General features: G+C 42.0%; 1 protein-coding gene across 4 annotated transcripts in view; it reads right to left on the bottom strand.

The window, feature by feature from the left end:
* Positions 1-3,669: 3,669 nt before the first annotated feature.
* Positions 3,670-24,904, bottom strand: part of RBM39 (RNA binding motif protein 39) — a 41,342-nt gene continuing 20,107 nt past the window's right edge. For all 4 annotated transcript variants that reach the window (XM_053244022.1, XM_053244021.1, XM_053244023.1 and 1 more), the window contains 11 exons: positions 21,462-21,579; positions 20,010-20,162; positions 19,018-19,155; positions 17,941-18,006; positions 15,956-16,160; positions 15,456-15,533; positions 8,241-8,273; positions 6,492-6,567; positions 6,300-6,405; positions 5,728-5,806; positions 3,670-4,650 (listed from right to left, as the gene is read on the bottom strand). In XM_053244022.1, coding sequence (XP_053099997.1) covers positions 4,550-4,650; positions 5,728-5,806; positions 6,300-6,405; positions 6,492-6,567; positions 8,241-8,273; positions 15,456-15,533; positions 15,956-16,160; positions 17,941-18,006; positions 19,018-19,155; positions 20,010-20,162; positions 21,462-21,579 — 1,153 coding nt within the window. In that variant the 3' untranslated portion in view covers positions 3,670-4,549. The remainder of the gene's footprint in view (positions 4,651-5,727; positions 5,807-6,299; positions 6,406-6,491; positions 6,568-8,240; positions 8,274-15,455; positions 15,534-15,955; positions 16,161-17,940; positions 18,007-19,017; positions 19,156-20,009; positions 20,163-21,461; positions 21,580-24,904) is intronic.

Raw genomic sequence — 24,904 nt, 5'->3', positions numbered from 1 at the left:
AATACCCAGGGCCTAAGCCATTTAGGGCTTTATAGGTTATAACTAGCACTTCATATTTTGCCCGGAAACCTATTGCCAGTGTAGCCCTATCAACAAAGGAGTAATGTGGTCTCTCCGAGATGACCCAGAGACCAACTTGGCTGTTGCATTTTGTACCAACTGGAGTTTCCAGACTACAAAGGCAGCCCTACATAGAACACATTGCAGAAATCTGGAGGTTACCAGCATATGTGCAACTGTTTTGAGGTCGCTCATCTCAAGAAATGGGCACAGCAGGCGTATCAGCCGAAGCTAATAGCCCCTCTGGCCACTGCCTCAACCTGAGATACCAGGGAGAGGTGTGGATCCAGAAATACTCCCAGACTGCATACTTGTTCCTTTTGGGGAAGTGTGACAGTAATCGGTTTCCTCCAAGACTGTCTGGAGCTAGGCCACCAGTCTTGTGATTATCTTGCCCAGCCATGGAAGGCGGGAGACAGGCCTGCAATTGCTCAGCTCTGAAGGATCTAATGCAGGCTTCTTTAGAATAGATCTAATAATTGCCTCCCCTCAGAAAAGCATTTATGATTTCTACCAGGCCTCCTACAACAGCCTCCCTGTTAGATAGTACAAGCCATGTTGGACAAGGATAAAGAGAACAACTGGTAGGCCTCATCGCTCCAAGCAGCTTGTCCACATCCTCATAAATCACAAACTGATCCAGTTGAACCACATAAGAGGAGTTGGACACTTCCAATTCAGACATCGCAGTAATTGTGGAGTCTCCATCTAAGTTGGCCCGAATAAAAGAGATTTTATCTGCAAAAAAATAATTAAACACAGAGTGGATAACTGATGACTCCAAATTCTGATTAAAGGAAGGGGGAGCATGTACCAGCCCCCTAACAACCCTGGACAGCTCCACTGGACGTGAACTCGCAGATGCAATACGGGCAGAAAAGAACCACTTCTTTGCCACACATATTGCCCGAGCATAGCTCTTTAAATGTGTTATATAATCTGTCAGATTTGAGCTGATTCTCTCTCCACTTGCACTCCAGTCGCCTACCTTGCCACTTCTGCCCCTGTAGATCTTCCATATACTAAGGGGCCAATTTTGAAGCGGGTCAGAGGGGATACTTGGGAACAATCATGTCTACTGCCCTGGTGAGCATCGTGTTCCAGTTCTCCACCAGGGCATCAACAGGATCAACAGCAGAGCCAACATTAAATCCCTCCAAGGCTTTTTGGAATCCTATTGGGTCCAATAACCTCTTTGGGCAGATCATTCTAATAGGCCCCTCACCCCTGCAGAGGTGGGAAGTGGTTGTAAGCCTAACCTTAACCAGATGGTGGTCCGTCCATGACAATGAAGTCACAGGACTCCCCACCCACAGACCACCCTGATGAGTAAAAGACCAAATCAAATGTGTGACCTGCAGCATCCATTAGTCCAGAGACCATTTGGTAGAGGCCCGTAGTTATGGCCACTATGAACTTCTGAGCTGCCCTGGACAACTTGGTCCTGAAATGAAGTCCTCCAGCACCAAAAGCCTGGGAGACTTGTGCCTCAAATGATCATTTGTCTGTTATCTTGAGTTTGGGTAATGTCACAAACTGTGTTTGAGGTGTCCCTACAAATGTACCAAATTTGGTCCAAATCAGTTCCCACTTGTACCTCAAACACTCGTGTTGGCCATCTTGAATCTGGATGGACATCATTGCAAACTATGCCCTTGAGCCATCCCTGTGTGTCTTTGGGGGTTTGGATAACTTCATGGAGGTCTATCAACGCCTACAAGGAGAGCCAGTGTGGTGTAGTGGTTAGAGTGCTGGACTAGGACCGGGGAAACCCGAGTTCAAATCCTCATTCAGCCATGAAACTAGCTGGGTGGCTGGGCCAGTCACTTGTCTCTCAGCCTAACCTACTTCACAGGGTAGTTGTGAGGAGAAACTCAAGTATGTAGTACACTGCTCTGGGCTCCTTGGAGGAAGAGCGGGATATAAATGTAAATAATGATAATAATAATAATAATAATAAATAATAAACCAGTCAACAACACCTGACTCTGTAAATAAATAATAATAATAGTCAGAGGGCTATAGGCCACCTCCAGCCTCAAAGGCAGGATGCCTCTGAGTACCAGTTACCAGGGAGTAACAGCAGCAGAGAGGACATGCCCTCAACACCTGCCTGTAGGCTTCCAGTGGCATCTGGTTGGCCATTGTGTGAAACAGGGTGCTGGACTAGATGGGCCTTGGGCCTGATCCAGCAGGGATGTTATGATGTACCTGTAGCAAATTTGGCTCAAATCAGTTAGGCAGTTCACAAGTTAGCCCAATTGCACCTCAAATGCTCACGCCTCCACTATCTTGAATTGCGGTGGATGACATCAAACTAAACCATTGAGGTGTCCTTGCATCACTCACGACATCTTGTACCAAACTTGCCACTCAGGGTAGATTAAGTACAACATTTTCTAGACAGATAAGGCTCCCAATTCAGATACCATGTGTGTAGAAGTAATTGTTTAAAAAAGTTAAGTAATTTCAGAAGACACTTTACATGTGAACAGCCAAGGAATCTTCCATGGCTACCTTCAATACTTTGGAAATAGCTAGGACTTGGCACTTTTTAGTGCACTGGATTTCAACCTTTGTTCTAGACTATTCTGTACAAAAGGACACTTCAGCTCTGCTTTCTACATCAATCACACCGGTAAGGGATACCCCAGAAGTTGCCCCTTCAAGTGGCAAGCTTCCAAGAGGTTAGGTGTTCCCAACACTTGTGAGTCAGGAATTGATTAGGAAATTGATTTTGGCAACTAGCATTTCTTCTAATAGCCTACCTCATAGTGAATGAGCAAACAATACCTTAAGGTCTGGACCAACAGAGGGTGACAACCAGGAAGAATGCAACATTTGCAGTGCACAGTAGTCCTCAGGACAGTCGTATTAAGGGAGAATTTACTTCTAGTGAAAAGTTATGGGTTCAGGTCCTAGTAAAACTGCTAAATGAAGAATAAGGCCATTCAACTCATCTGAGTTTTACAACCCTCGAAGGTATCCTTTTTAAGGGATGGATTATCTAATTTGGACATTATCTTGAAGGAAAACTGGAACAAAAAGCAAAATAGAGGGATTAAGGGAGGTCCTTCTAATGTTTAAGAAACTGCATCCATCTGCAAGTTTTTCTCTATACCACAAGGACCATAACCTAATGCACAAAGCATTCTGGTGGCTGTCTGTGCGGGGTGGAGCAGGGCAAGAACCATCAAGGGGAAAAAGTGACAAGGGAACCTCCAACAGGGACTAGGAAACAGTTTACTTCAATGAGATCAGTGTGCTCTCAGGAGAAGGTCCAGAGGTACCTAATTTCAGAGAATTCCCTCTGAAAAATACTTTTTTTGGGCTCATTTCATTAACTATATCCTAGCACCTGTTTGAGGGGAACCCCATCACCACATTAATTTCCCTTCAGTTCTGTGAAAACAATAAAAGCTGGAAGTGGCTAAGTAAAATCAAAAGTTCATCTACAGTAGAGGATACTTTAGACCAGGGGTTGCCAGCCCATGGTCCTCCAGATGTACAGGTTCCGAAACCCTGACTGAGACTAATGCCGATAACAATTCACAATTTGTGTTTTTTTGCTTGCAGTTAATTTGAGATCTCAAAAATAATGCTTCTGGAGGCCTTTAAGAGAATTTTATTTGAGTGGTTCTTACAAAGATCGTTGCAATATGAAAGTCATCTGTTGATAGAAATATCAAGCTGTTTTGTCAAACACAATGAAGTAACCCAAAAATATATTTCAGAGCTCACAGAGCTTAAAAAAGAGCAGAGATTATATGCAACCAGACAAAATATATTCCTGCATTTCCTACTTCAACTTCCCAACTAGGTACATTCCCTGCAATCAATGGAACTTTAATCTGGAAATGCAGAGATAGCTTTGTTTGGAATTCTAAACACACCTTACACCTTATTTACAAGAAACTTTTACAGAGACAATCAAAAGTTACCATCTAGAAATAAAATCCTATAATCCTCTCAATTTTGCCAACTGGTCAACAGTAAGTGAGCAGATCAGCTAGCCAAAAAAATCACTCAGTAGCCTCTTAAATTTTCAATCCATACAAAAAACACACTAAATATGTCCAGTTAAATTCTGATATTAACCTTTAGCAGAGCATCTACATTTAAGTGAATGTAAAATGTAATACCTGCATTAAAAGAAAAGGCTTGTGAAACATTAAAAATCATGTCCTGTCCACCTTTTACAGAAAAAATCTTTTCTATGAGCTACATCTGTTCCCTACAGATCACTTTAGCCAAATGTTCTAAATGTACAAGAATTACAAGGCAGAACAAGTAGTCAGCTTTGTATACAGTAGGAATGCTAATCAAGAGAATGAACACACAGCATTCCTGCTAACTCTTTATTTTTGTTTGTTTAAAGGTAACAGGAAGTGTACACAAAAGGACGTTACAGCCTCTCCTTTTGTTTTTATCTAAATAACTCAAGTCTTCCTCCAAAAATAGCTATGTACAAAACTGACTAAATCCATCTTCATCGCCGAACAGGAACCAATAGTTGAGTTGCAGTCATGGAATCAGGAAAAAGATTGTGGTATGTTGGAAGAGGTACGTATGCTGCTGTGATCATTTTACCTAAGGGACAGAGGGAAAGAGAAACAGTTTTTTAAAAAATGGTTTATTTTTTTTAAAAGGAGTGGAAAATAATACAGTTTCTATGAAATGTGTCACAAAGCTTCCCCAAAAAATTGAATCTCAATAAGAATGTTCTACAGCAAATCACCCTCACAGGTTTTGTAAGCCAGAAAGACTCTTCTGGTGGGCCAAGGAGGACAGGGCATTATTTCACCTTCATTACGATTTGCTGTTGGCAAATCTATCAGAGCTGTCAAGAGCCAGCATGGTTTAGTGATTAGAGTATTGAACTAGGACAGGTGTGAACAGAGTTCAAATCACCATTCATCCATAAAACTCACTGGGTGACTCTGGGCCAGTCACTTGTGTCTCAGCCTAACCTACCTCACAGGATTGTTGTGAGAACAAACATACCATGTACACCACTCTGGGCTGCTAGGAAGAAGAGCGGGATATAAAATGTAATACAATTTTAAAAATTCAAAATGGATGGGAGAGCCAAACCCCCTACTCAGCAGTTGCTCAGAGACCTATTCATACTGTTTTTTCCGCACAAATAATACAAATTCCAAACCATCAGTTCCAGCTCAAGTGGATATTAAAGTGGAACTAGAAATTGTCGCCGCAGCTCATGCATTTGATAAGATATAGCAAAATGGTCCCTTTGCTCTATTAAGGACACTAGTTTCCTATGAAATATTTTGAGTGAAGTATAGTAGAGAGCAGTGAAAGAGGGAGATGAATCGGGAATCCCTAAAAGAGACCTTGGGTTAGGGTGGTATAAAAATGCACTAAATAAAATAAATAAATAAAATGCTGATAAGCCCGAGGCGCTTTTTTTTTTTTAAACACACCTGGATATAAGTATCCTAAGAACAGTCCTCTCTATTTAGTTCTCAAACTCACTTTTCTTTGCATCCCAATTTTTTGTTGGTTTTTCTTTAACCAAAGTAATCAGCCACACAGCTCAAGTAGCATTGAAATTAGTTACTCCTTGTCCCACACACCTTATTTAATTCTCCTTTCCCCACTACCTCTAAAAATCCCAGTTTATCTACAATGCAGCAGTTTACTTACCAGCAAACCACCTTCCGTGTAACGCATTCACAGCTGCAATTGCGGCAGCTATTGAAGGACATTTGACATACACATTGCCCTGAAACAAACACAAAATATGTTTATTGTTTCCATGCACGTCTATTTTCTTCAACAAGTTGCTTTCTTTCCCCACCCTAATGCAGGAACAGATCTAGCTAGTAGCAGAGACAGCAACAGAGCAACAGATGAAAGAGATTTAAGCCTGTTTAAGTTTAGGCTTCAGTGTGTCATTTATATACTTTCCATTACTCCACTAAGATACCATGTACTGTACATAAAAACCATCAACTGCAGAAATTGTCAACTCACTGATCCTATATCCTTTGCACCAGCAGATTCAGGTTTAATGAAGCCAGGTTTTGAGTTTGCAATAATGTTGAGATGTTTGCTCTGACACCGATGGCATATTTTAGTTAAAATATTTATAGTTGTAGAACTAAACTCACTCTTCAGCACTTAAGTTGTTTGTAGTGCCAGTAACCTGACCACTTCTTGCATTACTATAGGAACAGTGATGTAATCTCTGCTGGATATTGATTTTAGTTACATACCTGAGCTGAGTTTTTGTCCACATAAATGTGGACAACTCCTCCGTGTTTATTACATTCTTCAATTACATCATCCTTAATTTCTGTATCCCAGCCAGCTTCATCTTCACTACAGAAACAAAAAATTCATTGAATCTTTATTGTTATTTTATTGACACAGAGAAATAAAAATAGAATTACCAGAGATTAACTTACGTCTGAGGGTTAAACATGTTGGAAAGCTGGAAGCACTGTGTTGCAAGTGGTTGTACAGAAGCAGCTGCAGCCAACACTAAACAGAAAGTAGTACTATAAATTTTTCATTTTAAGAATCTACACAAAACTTAGTTTACAATTAAGGATTTTAAAATATACAGCTGTTAACTGAGAGTCAATTTTATTTTCATTGGGCCAGTTTAAATATCACCCAGTTAAATTCTAGCTTTCTTCATTTATTATTATAGTCATCGATCTGATCTTGGTTTATTATAACTAGAGCTTGTTGAAACAAAACTGTGATCCCAACCTGTGATCCGCAAGGGTCCAGCAGGTGATCTGTGGGGATTCTAAGGATGGCAAGCAGAGTTGTGCAGATGTGTGTTGCACAAGGGGGCTGCTCCAGCATCACACTCCAACCATGCAAGTTGCCGCCTCCTCCAGTTCCTGCCACTGGCCCCAGAACTAAACAGCACGTCCCACATGTGAAAAGCCAGCCGGGAAATGGCAGTGGGTGCAGATGCACCACTTCCCATCTGGCTTTTTGCATGTGGGACGCACTAGTTACTCTTCTGCTGGCCCTGCAAGGGCTGAAGGCAGTGGCAGCTTGTGCGGTCGGAGTATGGTGCTGCAGCAGCCACCTTGCCCATTGTGCACCTGCACAGCTCTGCCTGCCTCCAGCCAGCAGAGGAGGAAGAGGTCTGCAGGGTGGTGGTGGCGGCGGCAGCAGTGGCCACCACCATCCAAAAATAAAATATACAATATTTTGTGTCATAGGGGAAAAAATAGAGGGGGGAACCCCATGATCATAATTTGATCACATGCCTCCACTGACCTCGTTACACCACTGCCCCTTGATATCTAAGTTTGACTCCCATCAGCCATAGGCTACGCAGCTTGCTCATTTCATTTATCTATCAAATTTGTACACTGCCCCAAACATCCATCTCCGGGCAGTTCACAACAATGGTGGCCCACAAAAGCTTTCAATAACTATTCAGTGGTCTGCATAAAGAAAAAGGTTGGGAACTCCTGAAATAAACATAGAAATGAAACCCACTTCAAATATTGGGTTCATATCAAAATTTATTTCAAACAGGTTGGTTAGAATAAAAGCAAACACAGTCAGTTGGAACATAACAACCACTCTTTCTAACCTAAATGAGAAATAAGATTTTCTGATGCTTGCACAAGTAGGGAAGGGGGAGCATGTTCATCCCTGAAGTTAAGGGATGTCAAAATTAACCATTAACCATGGTTCCACGTGAATCTGAACCAGACCACTTAATGTCTATAACACAAAGGTTTACAAAAGCTAGTTCCCAATGTTGTTTTTTAAAACTGTTTCTCAGTGAAGTCAATTTTACATCAGTTGGATAGTCAGCTGGTGTATCAGGCATAAACTAACATTTGCTATCATACACCAGATGATCTCAATGCTTATGCCCCAGTCTAAGACTATCTGAATGGCCATCTGATCTCTATTATCTGAAGACAAGATAACAATCTGAACTCACACATATTCCTCTCCATTAGACAGAGTAATATGCTCCTCTGGAAACTGAGACACCTGCCATTCTCTTAGAAAGAAAAAGTAACAGGACTGAGGGTAAAATGCCAGTTGTATGTGTACAAGCTGTACTTTAAGCTCCAGCATCTTTCTAACCTGTGTCCTACACTATTCATCACTTTGAAACCAAATAAGAAGAATTGGGATACAAAACCTTAAATATTCAAATTCAATCTCACCTTCACTTTGCTGAGTAAGTCTTGTCTGCAAATCTAGAGAAAAACATAAACATTTAATTTATGCTCAGATTTGGAATATGAAACTCCAACACAAAATTCAGGCAAATTAAGGAACAGTGCACATTCATTTCTCCATAAACACTGTGTGTCAATATGCAAGCAGACGGACACCGATACAAGGAAGATGTTAGCCAAATATTAAACAAGCAATTCAAGATCAATGGTATCAAATCTGTGTCCTGTAAATATCTGAATATTTAGTCTGTCTAGTGAATTATCAGAATCTGGCTATTAAGAAGAAAAAGACAGCAAGACAAGGACAAGCAAGAAGAATTTTCTTCTATACAACAGTACAAATGAGAAACGCAAATGCAAGGTATATATATATATGAGGGATGTAGTGCCAACTATATATGGAAACTTTGGATAGTGATTTAGCTACTAGGGCTGTGCAAGCAGAATCAACTTGATCACACAATGACAATCGTGTACTGGATATTGGGGATGGCCCTGAATCACATCAGTTCAATCCATTGGGGTGGGGTGGACTTACCTTTCTTGCAAATCCGACTGTTCCTGAAGAAGTCAACTGCCCAGAAGGCAGCCAAAGCTTTTGAAATCAATACCTTTCCCTCCAGTTGTCCATTCATGTACCTTAGAATGCACCAGTGGAAATCTGAAACATTGCTGTTGTGAATGCCTTCTGGGCAGCCAACTTCTTCAGGAAAACGCATTGTTCACCTGTAACCTTTGATGGACCAATATCATTCACAACACTGGGACTCTGTGCCTGCACAGTAGCCACCATGGAAGGATTTGTCAATTCCTCCAAATGCTCTGAAGCCTCACTTTCACGCACAGAGCACTCTTGGTCTTTTTTGGCACCAGAGCACTTTTCTCCTCAGTTCCTGGATGGACACTGGATCAAAGCTGCTTCAAGCAGACAGTGAGCAAAGAAGGTAAGTGCCTCCAATAAGCAGGAAGGCTTGATGGGTATTGTGAATGATACTGGGACACCAAAGGATCAAAATTTACAGGTGAGCAACCTGTTTATCCTTGTGGTGGCCTGGTATAATTCACAATATTGGATGAATAGCTAGCTTCCAAATAGGAGGCGCGATCTAACCCTTTTAAGAACGGAAAGCCCAAAACCAGCCTCACAGCGGATGTCAAGGGTGTAGTGTTGAACAAAATGTTGTTCCAATGACCAGGTGGCAGCCTTGTGGATTTCAGTGAGGCTTACTCCTGACAGGTGAGCAGCCGAAGTCGCCATTGCTCTTGTGAAATGAGCCCAGGAGGTAGAAGACCGGGTTATTCCTTGTTTCTTCTAACAGAAGAAGATAGCCTGAACCAGCCACTCAGACAGCCTTTGTTTGAAGACAGACCTGTCCATATTGGGGTTTTCAAAAGTAACGAAGAGTCTATGAGTATGCCAGAATTCCTTAGTGCATGCCAGGTAGTACAGAAGGGCTCTATGGACGTCCAGAGTGTAATGAGCATTCAAGGACTGTCACAGGACCAGGAAAAAAGGTGGGCAAGATGATGTCTTGGTTAAACTGAAAGTCTGACACTATCTTCAGGAGGAAGCTGTCTGGGTTGGTACACATCACCACCTTGCTAGGGTAACACACTGTGTAGGGAACATCCATCCTTAGAGTGGAAAGCCCTCCAGGCTGTCGTAATCATGTTGAGGAAGGTGGCTTTAAAAGAAAGTAATTTGAGGGACATTGACAAGAGGCTCAAAAGGTCTTCTGTGAGCACAGAGAGAGCCAGAGAAAAACTCCAGGGTTTCACTGGTTCTTTGACTGGAGATAAGAGATTACTCAAGCCTTTCAAAAAGCACTTGCTGTCCAGATGGGGTGGGGAGGAAGGGACGTGGATCCTTAACCTGGGTGCAAAGCAGATAATGCAGACATACGTACCTTGATAGAAGAGCAAGATAATATTGTGTGATAAAAGTAAGATAGAGTAAGTCTTGGCAGACTGAAGCTGCAGAGGGATCAAAGCCCTTGGACTGGGCATAAACAGAAACTCTCTTCCACTTGTAGGAGTAATTGTGCCTTGTGGAGGTACAATTACTTCGATTCATGAATAAGAATATTATTCAGAAGGTCAGCCTCCATGCTGTCATGTTCAGAGTCCTGAGGCTGTGATGCAGGACCTGACCGTTATTTTGGTGAAGGAGATCCGGGTGGTGTTAAAAACGGTAGTGGGATCACTGAGACAAGTGGCAGAAAAGAGAGAACCAAGGCTGCCTCAGCCACTATGGGGTGAGTAGAATGCAGTTCTCTCTATAGAGATCTTGATTGTGACCTTGGACAGGAGTGGGGGGGGGGCGGGGGAGGAGGATAGAAGAACTTGCCAGTCTAAAGGATTTGAAAGGTGTATCCTAAAGACCCCACTCATGTTGGCAGGAAGTGGTTTCTCTGCCAGAACGTTGTCAACGCCCACTATATGCAGAGCCAAGCAGTAAATGTGATCTTGGATGCACCAGTCCCATATTTGAATTTTAAAAACCTGTGCCCCGTTGGTGGTTCAAATACAATATGGCCATGGTTTTGTCTGGCACTGTAAGATATTCCCCTTAGGGGATGGAGCCGCTCTGGGAAGAGCAAAAGGTTTCAAGTTCCCTCTCTGGCTTCTCCAAGATCGGGCTGAGAGAGATTCCTGCCTGAAACCTTGGAGAAGCCGCTGCCAGTCTGAGTAGACAATACTGTGCTAGACAGACCAATGGTCTGACTCAGTATAGCACAGCTCCCTATGACAGTTTTGCCAGGCAGGAGAGGAACAAACGACTTCAGGGCCAGAAAGACCACCATGAGTTCAAGGAAGCTGATATGCAGGGAAACCTGCTGATGGTTCCAGAGGCCCCAGGTGTGAAGGCCTATGAGAGAGGGGTCCATGATGAGTGAAATCAAAAGGCATAGGCAGCTGGAATGAAAGACCAATATTGACATTCTCTGGTTGGGTCCACCACAAGAGAGAATCCCAAGACCAGCCCCAGAATCACCAGCCTCGCATAGGAAACCGTGGATGTACAGGAGGCCACGGGGCCCAAGATGCGCTGTACAGACTGAGCTGTCTGGGACGGATTAGAGTGGAAGGCATAAATGGTGTTCCGGATGGTCAGTCATCTTTATCGAGAACCAAAGCTTGCACTGAGAATAGCTCCAATGTAGGGAAGGGAGCGTGGGGGAAGGAGGGAGGGGGAGAGAGAGAGAGAGAGAGAGAGAGAGAGAGAGAGAGAGAGAGTGAGTGTGTGTGTGTGTGTGTGTGCTTATGCAATACAAGTCTGGAGAAGATTTATGTCATGAAACATGATCAACCAATTGCCTAGTAAGAGAAGATGGATATCCCATGTCCTCAAATGGGCGATGATCATGCTCATACACTTTGTGAACACGCATGGAGCTGTGGACAACTCGAAAGGGAGAGTGGTGTACTGGAAGATCTGCTCCCCCACCATTAAACATAAGTACTTCTGATGATGTGGAAGAATGGAGATGTGGAAATAAGCTTCTTTCAGGTCCAGAATGGCGAACCACTCCTCTCCAGACAGGAGGGAAATAAGTTACTGCAACATCAGCACCCAGAGTTTCCTTGTATGTATAAAGTCGTTCAAGGAACAGAGGTCCAAGACCTCCATCCCCCTTCAGAACTTGAAAATATCAGGAGTAAAACCTTGCCCAATGGGTCTCCAGAGAGACTGGTTCTATCACTCCTTTGGATAAGAGTTCTTGCACCTCTGCTAGAAGCATAGGAGTTTCTGGGGTATATTTTACTCCCATGAAGGGAAGTGGTGAAAAGAACTCTATGGCATAGCCAGTGGAGACGATACTTAGCACCCAGGCATCAGAGGTGATAAAATGCCAGGGTGCTAAGTAGAGGGCGAGATGGAAAGAGAAAGGAACGGGAACAATTGGCAAGGGTATGGAGAAGTCAAAGATTTTGCTTGGAGGCATCTTGGCTCCTAGGCTTCTGATGATGTTGTTTTCTATGTTGAGAAAACAGCCGTCTTTGTCCTTGAGGGAGGAAACAGTGGGAATCTCTCCTGAGAGTGAGGATAGGAGGCTCTGGGTCTTTCAGGCCTTCAGAACCTTTGGGTATAGGAGAGTGAAGTAGATGTTGCTGAAGTGAAAGTACGTGCAGTAAACTTTGACTTCTTCATGTGCTCCATCATATTGTCTCCTTTACAGAAAAGCCTTTCCCTGTCAAAGGGCAAATCTTCAATTTTGTCCTGCATATCCTGCTGGAGTGAGGAAGACCAAAGCCAGGCATGTCTGAACAGTGACACAGCACTGGCCACGGTACAGGACTCCGTCAGATGTTTTGTGGTACTCGGTGGGTAACATCAGTGGATTTTGTGAGAAGCTCCTTAAAGCATGCTTGTAAAGGTGCAGGAGAATTCTGCATGTTGGTCTTAAAACTCTCCCAGATAGAATAATGAAGCTTTGCCATACAGGCCATGTAGTTCGAAACTTTCATGCAGAGAGGAAGAGGAGTAAATCTTATGACCCATAGAGTCAAGCTTCCTGCCCTCTTTATCCACAGCTGCAGAATACCACTTTCCAGATTTTGAAGAAAGTGCATGCTCAATGACCAAAGTTGGGGTTTTTGGGGGGGTTGGGGAGGCATGCTTAGATAAGAATTGGCAATCCTCTTCATGCACTCGATATAAGTTTTCCAATCTACAGGAGGTTGAAGCCATAGACAAGCGGGTTTCCCAAACCAATTTGGCTGAGTTAACAAGAACAGGTAGAGGTCAAAGACAAAGCCATAAGCCAGGTCAATGATAATTGGTGGGAGACTATAGCTCTAGGGCAAGCTTTTTCACCAGCTCAGAGACCTGGATTCTATAAGACTTGGTCTCTTCTGTGGAAGCGTCAGGCAGAGAAAAACTAAGTTGCTCCTTCACAGTTGATGGGATACAGGATGGAGAGGCAACTGGAGTCGCTCTGGCAGGTGAGGCGGACAAAATCTTTGGAACACATGGAATCCTGGACTCATCTTTAATGTTGAGTCCTTCTAAAGAGAACCTCCTGAAGGTTGATTCTGAAGCAGTCAAGGGGGAGTATAGTGTCAAAATCCAGTATTTAGATATCCCTCAATGTCAATAATGTTGAGGGGAACCCAAGGCGGTGCAGTCAAAGCTGAGGAACAACGAAGGATACGATCCACTGTTGTTGACGAAGACGGATGCGGGGACAGATGGACTGTGGAGACCAGCAACGACGCTGGAGCAATGGTCGTAGATGTCTGAAGAACACTCTGCATCGACGGTAGTGGAACTGAATGAGCTCTGGTGAGATTGATGAGTGGGAGTGGATAACCTGAAATGCAGAAGGCGTTAGCGTCAGAGGCAGTGAAGTAGAAAGCGGAAGGAGTGGAACTCCACAATCATCAATGTCGACAGAGAAAAAGTAGCAGTCATAGGCTCCTTAGCTGATGAAGAAGCTGATTTGGTTTAAGCTGATGATGTCGAAGATCATGTAGACATCAATGCCCAAGGTGCCAATGATGTCTAGGGCGCTTTGGGGCAGTTGAGGACTCTTGAGTCCTTGCACTTCCACATTTTGAGATCACCTGGCATTTCGTGTGTATGTCGTCCTCTATCAACTTCACAATGGCTGGACCAATATGAACCAAACTGGGTACAGTTGTAGGGACACCTCAGCGGCATAGTTTGTGATGATGTCATTGTCATCCACCCCAATTCAATATGGTAGGCACGTAAATGTTTGAGGTGCTAGTGAGCTAACTTGTGGACCACCTAACGATTTGAACCAAATTTGCTACAGCTGCACTGACAGATCGGGATGGCTCAAGACTGAATTTTGTAATGTCATCCACCCTGATTCAAAATGGTGGAAGTGTGAATGTTTGAGGTGCAGGTGGGCTAACTTGTGAACTGCCTAACCAATTTAAACCAAATTTAGTCCAGTTGTAGAGATAGTGAAAGGAAAGTAGGCAGGCAGATTAGTTCTTACAAGAACTTATGATGTTTGTGGTGATATCCTTAAGGACGTTGCTCAAACGACATCTCTCGGCTTCTTAAAGGCACCAAGGAGGAATCTGACAGAGGCACAGATGTTGGAGAGAACTTTGAGATAGACGACGCTGTCAATGGTATTGGTGGGTGCAAGGTGGTCTCGTAAAGCACTGGACTGCAATTATTGACTCCTCCAGGTCTGCTTCAAAAAGGAAACGCAAATTTTATAAGAGCAGATGATATGGTCCTCTCCTAGGCACAGTGGGCACAAATCTTGCCGGTCTGAAGATGGTAAGGTGCTGTGACATGAGGAACAATGCTTAGAGGTTTTTCTTGAGTGCATGAGACCCAAGGCAAACAAGTGCAAACAGTGGGCAAAATAGAAGTTGAGACAGTCCAAGGTCTAAGCCAAGAAGATAAACCAATGAACAACCAAATCCAAAACGCTAGGCAGAAAGAGGAGTCAAAAACAGTCTCGAAGTCTAAAAAAAACAGTAACTTTTTTTGTGTTTTTTTTAAACCACTTTTTTGTTTGTTCCAAGAACCAAGATGAAGGAGCCAATTCCTAAGGAACTACACACTACAGTGGACAGAAAGGAATTTAAGAGAAAAGTGCTCTGGTGCCAAAAGAAACCGAAAATACTCTGCAGGCAAAGCGAGGGGCTTCAGAGCACTTTGAGGAGCCAACGAATCCTTTTGTGGTGACTACTGTGCAAGCACAGAGTACCAATGTTGGGAATGATACCAGGCCACCACAAGGATCAACAAGATCTACAAGATAGGTACGTTCCCACCCTTTGATAATATTTGATGCAGCATTGCATCAAATTAATATCAGGGACATTTTCAGTGCAATAGTATCTGAAAACACCCTGATAATAAACACCCTGATAGGGCCTGTATTGAATGGGATCAGCTAATTATTCCAAATTAGATGCACAGTAGCTACCATCCATAAACAAGCCACAAGCGACAATATGCCTGCAGAATCTGGTGAACTATGATGTTCCTATGAAAGCTCATGGTACAATTCACTAGTAAAGCTGACATAGCACAAGTTGAGATTTAAACCATCAATAGCAAGCTGTCCAGTGATCTCTAGTCTCTCAGTTATTTAGTAGAGAGATGCAGGAAGTTCCAGAAGTACATCAATCAGCTAATCTTTGTAACTAGCCAATCATAATAATCTCTACCTGAATTTCAGAATTTAAGAAGATGAACTGTACCTGCTACAGCACTAAATGCCAATGATCCACTCATCTGCAGGGCTTGTTGTGCAGCTGGAGGAATCTGCAAACCAGTTCCTGGAACAGAAAACATTTAATGTATTTTGTACTAAATGCTCAACAGTTACCTACAACACTAAAATTAGCAAGTCTTGATATTCCACATTGCTGAACTAGAAGGACTATAACATGAAGATGAATATGTACAACACAGTTATGAAAAGTCTGCCAATGAACCACTCCTTTCAACTAAAATATATTCTAGTAGAATGGAAAATGATTCAATAAGATTAAGTGACAAAAGAGAGAGCACCTCTCTCTCTCTATCTAAGAGAGCGCCTTCCAGGGTTGCCCTGATTTCCAAGGTTTTTAGCTGTTTAAATTGGTGTTATTGTGTTTTAAAAGTTTGATTTTAATTGTTAATTTGCTAATCTAATCAAATCAAATCAAATAAAAATAAATTTAAAAATCTGAGCTCCGTTTTTAACCAGTACACTTACCCTCAGCAAGTCTTGCCATCAACTGAAGACGGCCAGTTGTTCCTAAGTCAATTCCAGTCCTTTCCAGCTCATCACTGTCCAAAAATGAGCTAGCACTGGATGCATCTGTACGTTCAGTTACATGACCTACTTTCATTGGCCTGCCAGCTAGCTCAAATCCATTTAATTGTTCCAAGGCCTTTTTAGCACATTCCGAGTCTGAAAACTGAGAAGGGTTAGGATATGGTTATCATTTGAAACAGTCCATTGTTAGCAAAGGATCCCATTTCAGCACTTTTAAAGAAATGACCTACATCTTATCAAGCTTCAATAATAAAACTAGCATTTCGAATGCTTTTCAAATCACTGTTCTAGTGTTAAAGTGCTTTATGAAAGTTTATAGGGAACTAGCCAATATACAGCAAGTGTTAAATGCAAACATTTAATTCCTGAACATTTCACAGCTTTTGCATACAAACTAAATTTAAATATTTCCATTTAAGCTGGGAAAATTTGAAAAGTATTTTGAATATTCAAAAAATTTTCTATAAATATTTTTATTAAGATGCCAAAATAGATATGGTAGCATATTTCCATTGGTTCAAGCGGCTGGAGAGTCTTGTAACATAAAAGTTTGAATTTACTAGCTTTATGTACCATGAAGATGTATATGTTTCTATCTATGGACAATATTAGCTCTTTCCCCCTGCCCCAATCTACCTTGATCAAATAGGAAAGCCCTACTGAATGCCATATTGGCAATCAAATAGTCTTCTGAATTTAGTGCTCTCCAACTGAAAACCAGTACAACAGCAGTTAGAACGTAAGAGCAGCCTTGCTGGATCAGACCCAAAGCCTATCTATTCCAGCACCCTGTTTGCTGTTCATGTCCAACAAAAAGAACCACACACACCCTGCAATTATTCTGCCATGGTGAATATTACCAAAACCTGACAGTACCAAATTAAAAATTCCTCTTAATTTAAATAGTTTAACTTCTCTAAAAGTTACAATACTGATTTAAACCACAGGCACATCCCCTAGGAAAAAAGTATAGGATGTAACTCCAAACATGAAATATTTGTTTCATGTTTAACTATAAAAAATTACCATGCTTTTGCCTTGCTGTGTCAAACAGCTGAATGACTGGTAGAAACTAAGTAGGTCGTGTTTCCCTCAGGTTTAGAGACTGGAACTGCACCCACTGAAGCTCTGGCTGTCATGCAGCTGAAGGCAGAACAAGTACTGCTTCCATCCTCACATGCTACAAAAAGTTACAGCTACTGAATGTCTGCTGGTCATGAAACTGTTAAAAGTCCAGGGTCTTGTGCCTCTTACAAACAATTCTGCAGCCCAACAGCAGCACTGAGGCCTAGCAGTTTTGAGTCATCCTTCCAGGGGTGGAGGAAATACGAGCCAGATTCCGTTAGCCCTAACAGAAGCCCTTTTCAGTTGTTTCCATAGCTAAAGACAAAAAAGGCAGGGGACACTGAACAGCCACTGCCCGTTCATCCCCTTCCTTCTCTGCAGTCATTCCTTTTCCCAAACTACTTCACATAGGACCAAAAAAACAACACAGCACTACCCAATGGTGAGCTGCTTAATGTGGTGGTTCCCAAACTGGGAGCCTCCAGATGCTACTGAACTACAGCTCCCATCATCCCCAGCCACAAAAAATTGTACCTGGGGCTGGTGGGAGTTGTAGTTCAGCAACACCTGGAGGCTCCCAGTTTGGGAACCACTAATTTAATGGATTAAGACTACTAAAATACTACAAGAGGATGATTTGTTATGGGCAGCTAACAAATAAGGTTTTTACTACAACAACAACCACAAACAACCACCACTACAGACTTAGGAGAAATCCCTATTTCAATAATACTAGGAATTATTTTCAAGTAAACATGGATCTGCACTTTAGCAAGCTTTTAACTGTTGTCTTTAACTCCACAGTGGAATTACCAACCCCACAGCATCATGTCAGACACCTCGCAGACCACACTTACAGTAATAAATCCATATCCTTTGGAACGTCCAGTTTCACTGTCCATCATCAACTGAATGCTTTCAATCTAAAAAGATCATAAATATTCATTAATACTTAGCATAGAAAGGCAACAATAACTTCAGTCTTGATGTATATCATATTCCAAAAATAAAAACCAAAATCAGTTTGGCCAGGACTATGATTCAATTGGACTATATGTGCCAAGTGATCTGTCTCTCACTAATGCATGAAACCTGCCTCAAATTAAAGTAATTTAATTTAAAAAAAATAATCATATGTAACATCAAACTATGGTTTGGTACTATGCTCAAGTGCTTCACTCTGCTCCTTGTGCATTTCCCCCAATTTCTGCTTTGTAGCAAACCATAATTTACAGTTACATCCAAACTGTCTAGTGTGAAAGGGAGGAGGGAGCACACAGCAACAGAAAATTTCTTAAGCAACAAATTATGGTTGACATTATGTATGACCTTGCCCACAGCGTCCTTGCACACACAAAAGATATTTCCTTCGTTTGGAATGATCCTTTCAAGTCTTAAATAGTCTATACAAATTAGCATACAAGTGTTAGTCACTCATTGGCATTCTGTATAAAGGCAAATACAGTTCTGTTTCTCCTACCAAGATTAACACACTTCTTAGCAGAGCAGAGAAGCCACAGTATAGAAACCAGCAAATTAGAGCCCTCACAAGTATTGTATACCAAGCTGTTACTACTGGTTCCATTTACTGATCTAAAAGTTGTTGCTATCCAAACTTTTAAGCAAAACTGAGCTCACCCCATCCCTAAGGCTCAGACAGGGTTGCAAATGAAATAGAACTTACAAACTATATAATACACATCTCTGCTTGTCCTCAACATAGAACTTGGCATAAGGCTGAATAATTCACAGAAGAATGAAGAGATCATGATAGGACACTGGGAGTCTAGATGCAAGCTTTTAGGACTTTACAAGTTAAAACTGACTCAATTTTTCAGCTGCAATATCAATTTCCATAACAAAAACATACATCCAACTGGTTCTAATTAAGTTTATCTTTTAGATTTACATACACTTCCAATAAGAAAACTTACTCGGCCAAATGGCTCAAAGATTCCACGAAGCATATCTTCCGTTATGTTGAAGTGTAATGATCCTACATAGAGTCTCATGGGCCCAGCACTACCCTTCTGTAGGTTATTAGCCATTGCTGCTGCTCTGTTTTTCTCTGCCTAGAAAAATAATTATTCAATTAAAGAGTACACATTATTATACAGGGTGTTAACAGTAAGCTGTTCTAGGATGTTTGCAGGCAACTGACTGGTTATTCCTTATTCACATATAGCTAGGGAGTAGAATGGTATTTGGTTTGGTATTTTATAATTTAACTGGGGGGCAAAGTGAAAGGTAGCATACACATTTAACAATAAAGTGCCTTATTATATTGATAAAGTAGAGAACAAGACATGTATATTATCTGAAGCCCTCCAGTTTACTCTATATTTTATACTAGAAGTGATTTTAAGTTTTAACATTCCTTCATCTTCTTGCTTACTATCTTCCTGCAAGCCAGCCCGCCACCTCTTCCCAGCGGCCCGGCCAGGGCCAGGCCAGTCTGCTGCCTCTTCCGGCCGACCGGCCATCATTGTCTCCTGTCCGCGTCCCTATCCCCCAGGCAGCTGCTCTCACGTGAGCTGCCAAGCGTGGTACTAGCGACAGGTACGTTTAGGAGAATTAAATATATAGACAGATGTCCCTACCCTCCTACCAAAGTAGAAAGATCCCGTCTTATGAGTTGAAGGAATTTTAGGTTTTCCTTTAATAGTAGCCTCCACCTGCAGCCTGACTGGCACCCTGATTCTGAAACCAAGAGGAGCTGAAAAAGCCATCTGAAATATGGGATTGGCTGTCAGCCAAAGAAAAAAGCCAAAAACTTGACTGGATATGGACCGGCCCCCTGCATAAATTTTAGTAGCTCTTCAGGTTGTTCCCCACATACACATCACAATAAAAGTATCTTGAAGACATAGCACATGAAAAGATTTAACTGATCTTAGACTTAATACAGAGCTTAGCACCAACTTACTTGAGATGCTTGTACTATTATTGGTACTCCCAATACTCGTTGTCCGGTTAGTCCAATTGCCAAAGGCACTGAACTAACATCAACAAATTCCACATAAGCAATTCCCTTGGAACGTCTGGAGTTTCTATCAGAAATCATTCTAACATCGCGAACCTACAAAAAGGAAACCATTAACACAGTTAAGACAATCTGAATGACTACCAGGGTTTGTTAACTTCACATGCACATGCAATCAGCAGATAATTCAGTTTCCCAAGAATTCTGACTCTCAATTAGGACTTAAAACATATTGCTTAAACACACACACAAACACACACACAGAAAGTGCTTCCATGAAGGAAAAAGCATAAAGATAGCTACATGCCACTATACCATTATTTTGCAATATGTACACACAGTGAAAAGCCAAAATAACATTTTTGTGCTTTCATCTATAGAGTCTTTCCGGCTAGAAAAATATAGTGCTTGAAGTAACCTTTAAAAAGAATATACACGCTCATATGCCTGTGAAAATACATGTGAAAACATGCAAGCAGTTAACACCCTTCAACATTCAAGAAGTGGCACTTTAGTGCCCCATACAGCTACCCTACTTTCCCTCAAGAGAGAGAATTATATTCTACATATTATATTATATTAATAATATATTAGAACATTTTATATTCTACAAGATCATCTTCAACCACTAGTCAAATTATGCTAAATTTTTGCTACCAAGGTAATGGGTACCATATCTAAAACCAGGAAAATAGGCATTTTTCTCTAGACTAGCTGGTGGTATAAGGACTCTGCAAGTTTCAAATTCTAGCCAACTCACAAGTCTCAGTGCCTTACACCACCAGAAATGTAAGCAATCTTGAACTCTGCAAGCGAATCATGCAAGCTACGTGCAATAGGCAGCATCCATACTAGCATCCACAGAGACCCATTCTGCTGATGCAATGCTAGTCTGGATGCTGCCTAAATTATATTTGCACAAGGAAAATGCATTTTGGTTCCAAACCCTGGCACTCTGATGCTTCCAGTAGTACACTGCTAATCAATCTTCATCTCATATCATTTGACATCAAAGCCCAATACACAGGGGAAGTAGTTTTCTGACTTATTCAACTTTCTAAAAGCTTTATCATCAAAATTATGTACCAAGAGAAGTTGTGCTTGGCTCTGTCACAGCTCTTTAAACTAGATCACTTCTGACTATGTTGGAGGTTCCATGGGCTTTCCCAACATTTCAGTGGCTAAATCTTTAAGGTATCTCAACCACCTAAAGTTTGGTTGTTTGAGGCAGTATAGAAACGAGGAGATAGACAAACAAACAAACAAACACACACACACACACACACAAAAAGCTAGTTCAGTAGAAGTTTGGCATATGGGTTTGGTATGATCCACTCTGATTTAAGAGTACCAAAATAACTATTGGAAGAACTTTTAGTGTCCTTGATGCCTCACCTTTCCTACAGTAGAAAAAAATTCTTCCAAGTCTCTTGGCCTAATTCTTGCAGCAAGCTGCATACAGAACACTGTCCGAGCATCTCTTTCTTCTGGAGTAAGATTATCAATAGGTTCTCTGAAAAACAAAAGTAAAAGTGATCATTAATTTCAAATTTAAAAAGACATGTTTGAGAATTTTTTAAAATTCTGATACACATTGTTACAGGACATCAGCTTGATGCATTACTACAAATATGTTACCTGGAACACACAACTGTGAGTCTAAAATGAACTAAAACATGGATGGAGCACATACTTGTAGAAAAGCATAAAAATGGTGTCTGTTTTCAAAATGTACAACATAGCCACAACTCCCTGTGATGAGATGTCAATGTCTCAGAATTCAATTTAAATTGCAATAGAACCTACTGCCCTCAGAAAGGTCCAATGCTCTTTCCTACATAAAGTCATAAAGAGTCCTACTCCAATAAGTTGATATGTAAAATAGATGAAAGATCGACCAGTTAGATGTGGTACTGCAGTAACAAAGCATGTTCTACCGGGTTTTGCTGCCCAATTACAAGCATCTCTGTGCGCACAGCAAAAGCAAAGAAGTTCCACTTGTGTAAGAGGGAGAAGTGATTTTTGCTAATCTACCACTATCCCCTTCCCTCTGCAACCTACCCACCTCAATCTGATCGGGGACGGGTGGGGACGCTTCTCAGCAGGATAGCATGTGGCACACTGGTGAAAGGTGGGGCATCACCCCTCAAAAAACAAAACTTCCTCCTTTTAGGATACAATCCTTTGTGTGAAAATATGAGTGATTTTTAATATACCTATTTACTAGAGTATACACCTACAAGCACAGTATTAGAAAGGAAATACTTTTAACCTCAAAGTACTTTAAGATGTAGCAATAGCTGTGTATTTTGAAGTGAAAGAATGCACTCAAAATTTACAGGCGTGACTCCCCTTATTCTAGCCATATAAATGTTGTCCTCTGCACAGCTCTGGGAAGGGGCAGAAATATGACAATACATGGGGCAAAATTAGAATATACTGTAGCAATACATCTAGTATTGCATTTGCCATTATTTGAATGCAGACCACACTAAAATACAATCGTAGAGTAACTGTAAACAGATTAGGACCAAAGACTGCTTTGGTTGGCCTGGTGGATGATCTCCAATTAGGAATTGACAAAGCGAGTGTGACTCTGTTTGGTCCTCTTGGACTTCTCAGCAACTTTCAATACTATCGGCCATAGTATCCTTCTGGAGTGCCTGAAGGGGTTGGGGGTGGGAGGTACTGCTTTGCAGTGGTTCTGCTCCCACCTCGGGCAAAATCCAGATGGGTGTCCCTTGGAGACGGTTGCTCTTCAAAATCTGAACTTTTATACAGCGTGCCCCAGGGTTCCATATTGTTTTCAATGCTTTTTAACATCTACATGAGATTACGTCAATCTCATCAGGAGAGGGCATAACTTGCCTAAATTCCTGCCTGGAGGCAGTGATGGGCTTGATGAGGGATAACCAACTGAGACGGAATCCAGATAAAACAGAGGTACTTATTGTGCGGAGTTGGAACTCAAGAGACATGTTCCAGCCTCAGAGGCAAGATGCTGCTAAATACCAGTTGCAGGGGAGCGACAGCAGGAGAGAAGGCATGCCCTCACCTCTAACCCTGTGGGCTTCGCAGAGCCATATGGTGGGCCACTGTGTGAAACAGGGTGCTAGACCTAGAAAGGCCTTCGGCCTGATCCAGCAGGGGGGTTGTCATGATTTTGATCTGCTGTTCCTGGATGGGGTCACACTTCCCCCCAAAGGAACAGTTAAACAGCCTGGGAGTACTTCTGGATCCCAAGCTCTCCCTGGTATCTCAGGTTGAGGCAGTGGCGAAGTGCCAATTTCTTGAGATAAACTACCTTAGAACTGTGGGAACCACATACTGGTAACCTTCAGATTTGACTACAGCAATGCGCTCTATGTGGGGCTGCCTTTGTACATAGTCCAGAAACTGCAGTTGGTACAGAGTGTGGCAGCCAGGTTGGTCTCCGGGTCATTTCGGGGATACCATGTTACTCCTATACTAAAAGAGTTACACTGGCTACCAATAAGTTTCTGGGCAAAATACATGGTGCTGTTATAACCTATAAAGCCTTCAAAAGCTTAGGTCATGGGTATTTAAGATAATGTCTTCTTCGCTATGAGCTTCACTGTCCACTGAGATCTGCAGAGGTTATTCTGCAGTTGCCACCTGCCTGCAAGGATGGGCCTTCTCTGCCCCAAGACTCTGGAATGCACTCCCTGATGAAGTAAGAGCCTCCCTGTCTCCAACCTTTAAAATGTCTCTAAAGACTTTTCTTTTCACTCAAGCTTTTTAAATAGACTGTGGTTTTTAATTGTTAAAGGTTTTCATTTTTTATCTGTTTTATATTGTTGTAAACCACTCAGAGACGGAAGTCTGGGGCATTCTACAAATTTGAAAAATTCCAACATTATTTGCCCTTTCAACATTTCTAAATATCCAACATTGCAGGAAGCATGGAAGCGAGGCTTAAACTGGAACAGCACTTCATTCACATACTGTGTGCACTTCACTTGCTTATCAAGTCTGCAACCCCATACCTGGCTTCACTGCTACTCTCAATGTTTTAATAGCAGGACTCCTTCGTGTAGAAATGCCAAGTGGGGGCTCCCCAAGTATAAGGTAGATTCCTGAAATATCCAGGGGAATCTCTGAAACTGCAAATGTGTGCTGTCTTCCTGTCACCAGCAAAGTTTCACAACAGGAAATCACTGCATGATCCACATTGGATCAGGACTAGTAGTTAGGCCAAAAAGAAGCAACAGCTCCATACTTGCTTTCTTTCAGCCTTGGATTCCAGAAGGTGGGGGGGGGTGGTGTTCCAATTCTCTCTTCTGTGGAATCCTGTGAAAGGAACTACCCCCTTTCAGCGTATAGGAAAGCTAACACTGCCCTGCTAAAATACTTGCCTGCTGGTTTCATGAATCTGGGAGACAAGAGGAGAATCTGCAGATAATCACTACCAAGTTCCTTGTTACCAACTGGCTCTTCTTGCCTGCTGGCTCTTTGAATACAGATCAGGGAGGCCTACTGCAACCCTTCTACTCATATGTTTCTCCTTATTGCTTCATTGCTTGAGCAGAGTGGCTACAGGGGTCATCTCCATGGAGCTGGGATACATCAGTAGGAATGGAGAAGGCAGTTAAAAGGAAGAAACTAGTATCGTACCCTTACTCTCCACTTCCTCCTCTGTGAAAGTGTTTTATATGTCTGCACTTGCAGAGTACCAATGTCAAATAAGATACTATCACACCTCAAAGGGCATATCAAAATTGCCTTTCACAGAACTTGCCAGTTAGACCAGCAGAAGTGGTCCCACCACCACTAATTAGGAACAGCAAACTCAGTGGCAATGCTAACATCCGCAACAT

The sequence above is a fragment of the Hemicordylus capensis genome, chromosome 4 (assembly GCF_027244095.1).
Source record: "Hemicordylus capensis ecotype Gifberg chromosome 4, rHemCap1.1.pri, whole genome shotgun sequence".
Classification (NCBI taxonomy): Eukaryota; Metazoa; Chordata; class Lepidosauria; order Squamata; family Cordylidae; genus Hemicordylus; species Hemicordylus capensis.
This window is presented reverse-complemented; position numbering and strand designations above follow the sequence as displayed.